The following is a 6,296-nucleotide window of genomic DNA, read 5'->3' as shown; positions in this document are numbered from 1 at the left end:
TGCCTGCTTCGGAGCTGAAAGCTGCGAGGATACGAATGCCGAGGAGGCATGGCTCAAGGACTGCGGAAGATTCAACCCAGCTAGTACTTTCATGTGCCCTGTCTTACTTGGATCTTACAAAAACCTGGTGAAGAATGACCTCCATCTCTAAATGGCATTGAAACCGGGAGAGACTACAACGTTCTACACCTAGTGTTTCTTACATTTAGTAATAAAATAATGGAGAGGGAGGAGAGAAGACTCGAGACTCGGAGACGCATCCCACCTTGGCATAAAGACCCCAGTTGAGGCGCAGGCCCAGGGCTGGGGGCTGGCCTGCACACAAGACCTAGATTGTTTTGTCTGTTCCCTACAGTGTTGTCCTCTGTCCTTTCACTTGGACCCAGAGTCATCCTCTTCCCTCCTCGCCTAAGTAGGCATCACTTTGGCCAAGGCGCCCTCGATGGGAGTCTGAGTCCTTCTTGAGAGCGCCCCCCAGAGAAGTCTCTCAATGAGCTGACCTGGCACCCGTCTTTCGAAGCGCAACTGAGGAGTGCTGTCTCGACCCTCAAATTCCTGCTTGCCTGCCCCAAAGTGGCCAAGGGGGCTGGGAAACCTGGCCCTGTGCTGTAGGCAGGAGATGGGGTGCCCTGAGCTTTCTCTCCCCTCTTAAGGAATATAGGTGGCAAGGAAACTGAATGTTAGCATGTAAAATTGGCTTTGTATTGAGGGAGTGCAGTTCTCAAGGGGAAGATTGAAATCTTGAAATGAGCCAATAAACAAGTTTCCTTAGTATAATCAGTATTAATGGAAAAGGCACCTAACCTGCTGAATTAAATCGTTCAAAAGCGCCTTTTCACCATCAGGAGCTCCTCTACAAGGAAGGGAAAGAAAATATGAAAACAAAAACGCAAATCGAGAAGCCTCCTTAACCGGCCCCCGCAGTGTCTTGGCGGCCCCTGCCCGACCAGGGAGCGCTCCGCCCTCCCAACCCCTAGCGCGGAGAAGGAGGCTGAAACAGCCAAAGAGAAAAGAAAACAGTAAAAAAAAAAAAAAAAAAAAAAAAAACGTTTAAAATCCAAGAGGAAAAGTCGGAGCGGGTCTCAGGATCTGCGCGGCGGAGGGCTCGGCTCCGTGGTCCACTCCGCTGGAGGCCAGGGCCTGGCCGGAGCCGCGCGGCGGATGCCTCCGGCCCGCCCGCCCGCTCGGAAAGCGCAGCCTACAGCTCCTCCTCTCCAGGCGCCCAAGGACCCTCAAGGCGCGGGGCTCACACTTGAAGCCTGGGAACGCGCAGAGAGGAAACCCACTTCCTCCTAAGCAGTTTCTTGCTAGCCGGCTGAGAGGCGCCCAATTGAAACAGAATGATCCTCATCTACTAATATCCAGCGTGGCCACAAAGCGACTGGCCATTTACGCCGCCACTTTAAACAAAGATATTTGGTTATTCCCGGGAAGCAAGTGCACTTTTGCATGACTGAGCTCCGGGTGGAGGCAAGCCTCAGCCCTGCCTCCCGCCCGCGGGGCTGCCCACGCCGGGGGATTCGCCCCCCTCCCGGTCGGCTCGTCCAGCCGGGTTCAGGCTCCGTCCCAGCCGGCAACAGGCGAGCTGACTCTCACGCCGCTCCCCGCCCGAGGCCTCCCTGAAGCATCTGAGGGGGAAAAACTATGTGACCCCGGGCTGGGGTGCAGGGCTGTGATGTCCTCGGAAAGTCAGCTCCCGCCCCAGACCTGCCCGTGTCTAGGCGATGGGCGAGGGTCGGGGACACCAGGTTTGTTCGAGGTGGAGCAACTTCAGCGACGTCCCTTCGCATGAATTCCCGCAGCTTCTCAGCTCGGGCGGCCAGTGGTGGGTCCTTGCCTTAGCTGGGGGTGGGGGTGGGGAAGCATAGCCGCGTGGGGTTTGGGGGGGCGGGGTGGGCATGAGGCCGAAGGCCCTGGGCCTCTGAGAAGACCCTGAGCTGGGGAGAAGGGGGGGCGCGGGGATCTGGGACAGCCTCTCGGCGGCAGCCGATCCCCCCCTTGCTCAGCGCCCCCTCCGCCCGCTGGGATTCTCTCTCGGGTAGGGGGGAAAGGGGGCGGGGAGCAGAGGTGTCCTTCTGACGGCGGCAGAAGAGGCAGACAGACGGACAGACAAGCAGACCAACAGTGCGGCCCCGGGGTGCGGCCCCTGACTCCCGAGCTTCTTTGGTGGCGACTGGGGCTCGGCGCCGCGAAGCCAGATGTGGTCCGGAGGCAGTGGGAAGGCGCGGGGCTGGGAGGCCGCGGCGGGAGGGAGGAGCGGCCCCGGCAGGCTCAGGTGAAACCCCCACCCCGTCCTCGGCCCACTCCCTGTCCCCGCCCCGGGAGCCCCGACCGACTGGGAAAGTGGTTCACTTTGTAACTCCGCAAGTTGGTTGCAAAGCAGCAGTCACCTTCCTTCCTCCCCAGCAGCCCTCCTCCTCCTCGGCTACTCCCCATCCCACCTCTCGCCCTCCCCTCTCTCGGTTCCCTCCTCCTTTTCCTCCCCCCCCCCACACCCCCCTCCCGCGCGCCAGCGTACCCCACAAAAATGAGGGTAGGGGGTCCGGGGGAGAAATGCTTTGGGTCGCGTCTCTGCCTCTCTCTCTCTGTCTCTCTCTCTCCCTCTTTGAGACCTAAAAATCCTGACAAGTGAAACTTAAAGGTGTTTACCTTGTCATCAGCATGTAAGCTAATTATCTCGGGCAAGATGTAGGCTTCTATTGTCTTGTTGCTTTAGCGCTTACGCCCCGCCTCTGGTGGCTGCCTAAAACCTGGCGCCGGGCTAAAACAAACGCGAGGCAGCCCCCGAGCCTCCACTCAAGCCAATTAAGGCGGACTCGGTCCACTCGGTTACGTGTACATCCAACAAGATCGGCGTTAAGGTAACACCAGAATATTTGGCAAAGGGAGAAAAAAAAAAAAAAAGCAGCGAGGCTTCGCCTTCCCCCTCTCCCTTTTTTTTCCTCCTCTTCCTTCCTCCTCCAGCCGCCGCCGAATCATGTCGATGAGTCCAAAGCACACGACTCCGTTCTCAGTGTCTGACATCTTGAGTCCCCTGGAGGAAAGCTACAAGAAAGTGGGCATGGAGGGCGGCGGCCTCGGGGCTCCGCTGGCGGCTTACAGGCAGGGCCAGGCGGCACCGCCGGCCGCGGCCATGCAGCAGCACGCCGTGGGCCACCACGGCGCAGTCACCGCCGCCTACCACATGACGGCGGCGGGGGTGCCCCAGCTCTCGCACTCCGCCGTGGGGGGCTACTGCAACGGCAACCTGGGCAACATGAGCGAGCTGCCGCCGTACCAGGACACCATGCGGAACAGCGCCTCGGGCCCCGGATGGTACGGCGCCAACCCAGACCCGCGCTTCCCCGCCAGTAAGTGAGGCCGCCCCACCGCGGGGCCGCGGGTTGAGCGCAGGAGGCGCGGGGAAGACCTGCCGGGAAGGCGCGGCGCCTGCCGGCTGCGCGCTGGGCATCAGGGGTGGGCGGCCGGGCAGTGGCGCCAAGGAGTCGGGTGTAGGAGCTGGGGAGTCTGCCCTGGTTGAGCTGAGGGGTCCAAGAAGAGGGACTCGGTAGCCCTGGGGTCCTGAGGGCAGGAGCTGGTATTTGGCGTTTGCCAGATGCGGCCAAGTGGCCGCTCTGCTCCGGCGCGGGAGAGCGCGGAGGCAGGCGTCCCCCCAGCCAAGAGAACCGGGATGAGCAGAGCTCGGAGAGGCGCGGCCTGGCCGGGAGGGAGGGTGCCTTGCTGGGACGCGCTCAGGCCCGGGGCCTGGCCCACTCTCCAGGCTAGGCAGGTGGGAGGGCGCGCGGCTCCAGACGGGATTCTAAATGGGCAGAGCCAGTGCCCTCACCGGGCTGACAGGAGACAGTGGCCAAGGCACAAAGAGTCTGGGGTCTCAAGCTTTCGAAAGTGAACACCTCCCTCTCCCAAGCTCCCAAAGCTGGGGTCTACCGTTAGACCCCGGCTCCGGACCTGAGCCCAGTTTGCTGCCGGCTAACCCCACGGATCCGGAAAGGAACAGGGAAGGCTTTCTCCACTCTGCTTTTTTGGGTAAAGCACCGAGACTGAGGGAGGTAGCCGGGGTTGAGGCGGGGAGCTCTCCAGTAAACCTCCTCGACGGCGCGGCCTCGAGGCAGGCGCCGGCGATCGCCGCGGCTGGGCCTCTCAGGGTGGAGGCGACCTAGGTGAGAAGGGCACCGTCGGGGCGGGCCGGGCTGGCCAAGGGCGCAGGCGGCAGAGGGGGTCTGGCCCGGCCCGGCCCCTGCCGACGCTATGCGTTTGTCGCTTACAGTCTCCCGCTTCATGGGCCCGGCGAGCGGCATGAACATGAGCGGCATGGGCGGCCTGGGCTCTCTGGGGGACGTGAGCAAGAACATGGCCCCGCTGCCAAGCGCACCGCGCCGGAAGCGCCGGGTGCTCTTCTCCCAGGCGCAGGTGTATGAGCTGGAGCGACGCTTCAAGCAACAGAAGTACCTGTCCGCGCCGGAGCGCGAGCACCTGGCCAGCATGATCCACCTGACGCCCACGCAGGTCAAGATCTGGTTCCAGAACCACCGCTACAAGATGAAGCGCCAAGCCAAGGACAAGGCGGCCCAGCAGCAACTGCAGCAGGACAGCGGCGGCGGCGGCGGGGGCGCGGGGTGCCAGCAGCAGCAGCAGCAAGCGCAGCAGCAGTCCCCGCGCCGCGTGGCCGTGCCGGTCCTGGTGAAAGACGGCAAACCCTGCCAGGCGGGCGCCCCCGCGCCGGGCGCCGCCAGCCTGCAAGGCCACGCGCAGCAGCAGGCGCAGCAGCAGGCGCAGGCCGCTCAGGCGGCCGCGGCAGCTATCTCAGTGGGCAGCGGTGGCCCCGGCCTGGGTGCCCACCCGGGCCACCAGCCGGGCAGCGCGGGCCAGTCTCCGGACCTGGCGCACCACGCCGCCAGCCCCGCGGCGCTGCAGGGCCAGGTCTCCAGTCTGCCCCACCTGAACTCCTCGGGCTCGGACTACGGCACCATGTCCTGCTCCACCTTGCTATACGGTCGGACCTGGTGAGAGGACGCCGGGCCGGGCCTAGCCCAGCGCTCTGCCTCATCGCTTCCCCCTCCTGCCCGGTCACACACCACCAACCACCCGCTACACCCCGCGCTTCGACTTTTCTTAAGAACCTGTCCCCGTTGAGACCAAGGGGAAAAACACAAAGACCAAACTGCTGGACGTCTTTCTTTTCTTTCCTTTTTTTTCTAAAATGTGCAGGATTTTTTTTTTAAGAAAATAAAACAACCAAGCGAATCCAATTCTTCTAAGGAGTCTTTAAACAGAGAAGGACATAACAAGAACCGCTTTGGGGGTGTCTTTGGGGTGATTCAAATGGGTTTCCCACGCTCGGGCGGGATGTAGTTTGGAGACGGCTCTACGCTGACATGGCTCTGGACACTTAAGATCGAAATCTTCACTCTGGGTACACCGTGCCAGGAAAGTGGACTCGCTTGTAAATACCGGGATTTCTTTGAAGGGGCGACAGGGGGCTGGGGAAAGGAAAAGACGGAACCCACTTGCCACTGACACAAAGGAAATGCCCCCTCCTGCCCCCTCTGGCCACCCAGGCTCAGCTGAGACCAGCCCTGGTTAAAATCGTTTTATGTTTGATGTGAACTTGTAGTTGTAAAACGCTGTCAAAAGTTGGACTAAACACTTAGTTTTTAGTAATCTGTACATTTTGTTGTAAAAAGCAAAAACAAAAAAACCAGTCCCCGTCCCCATCCCCAGCCCATCATATTTTTTATGGGCCAAGACAAATCTGTGTATATTATTTGGCAGTTTGGTATTTGCAGCGTCAGTCTTTTTCTGTTGTAACTTATGTAGATATCTGGCTTAAATATAGTTCCTAAGAGGCTTCTAATAAATTATACAAATTAAAAGGATTCTTTTTCTGATTAAAAACCCCATCTTTTGTTTGGTTTTGATTTGGCTTTAAATGGCATTTTTTGGTAGTAGGGGGAGTGGCTCAGCATTGGCCTGACAGGATTCGAATTGTGTGGGGGCTCAAAGGATCCTGAACCAGTAAAGGAGGCTGAGACCAGAGTCTTTGCCCCATGGGAAGAGAGAGTTTTGTTCTGCTTCTGAATTAAGTCAAACCAAACCTTGGGCAGTCTTGGGATTCGGCAATAGAGAGTAGAAAAGCTAAACTACTTCCACCAGGAGGAAAAAGAAAGAGAAAGACACCAAAGGACTAGTTTTCAAAGCCAGACTTCTGAGTCTTAAAACCACAGAAGTATCTACTGTGGTCTTATACAGCTGAGCCAACGTTTTAAAACAGTTGACCTTGGACATTCCATTTTTAA

At 59.3% G+C, this 6,296-nt stretch overlaps 1 protein-coding gene across 1 annotated transcript; it reads left to right on the top strand.

Annotated features, from left to right (window-relative positions):
- The first annotated feature begins 2,198 nt into the window (after nt 1-2,198).
- NKX2-1 (NK2 homeobox 1) lies at nt 2,199-5,007 on the top strand. Its single transcript, XM_065905895.1, has 3 exons — nt 2,199-2,275; nt 2,965-3,350; nt 4,268-5,007. Exons 1-3 carry the CDS (start codon nt 2,199-2,201, stop codon nt 5,005-5,007), a joined length of 1,203 nt encoding a protein of 400 aa, XP_065761967.1.
- The last annotated feature ends 1,289 nt before the right edge of the window (nt 5,008-6,296 follow it).

Source organism: Muntiacus reevesi, chromosome 15, assembly GCF_963930625.1.
Source record: "Muntiacus reevesi chromosome 15, mMunRee1.1, whole genome shotgun sequence".
In the NCBI taxonomy this organism is placed as follows: Eukaryota; Metazoa; Chordata; class Mammalia; order Artiodactyla; family Cervidae; genus Muntiacus; species Muntiacus reevesi.
The sequence above is the reverse complement of the archived record's forward strand: the minus strand, read 5'-3'. Positions and strand labels throughout refer to the sequence as shown.

Coding starts and splice junctions, on each gene's coding strand:
- NKX2-1 (XM_065905895.1), top strand. CDS start 2,199: ATGTGGTCCGGAGGCAGTGGGAAGGCGCGGGGCTGGGAGGCCGCGGCG. Junction 2,276..2,964: donor AGCGGCCCCGGCAGGCTCAG/GTGAAACCCCCA, acceptor TTCCTCCTCCAG/CCGCCGCCGAATCATGTCGA. Junction 3,351..4,267: donor AGACCCGCGCTTCCCCGCCA/GTAAGTGAGGCC, acceptor TGTCGCTTACAG/TCTCCCGCTTCATGGGCCCG.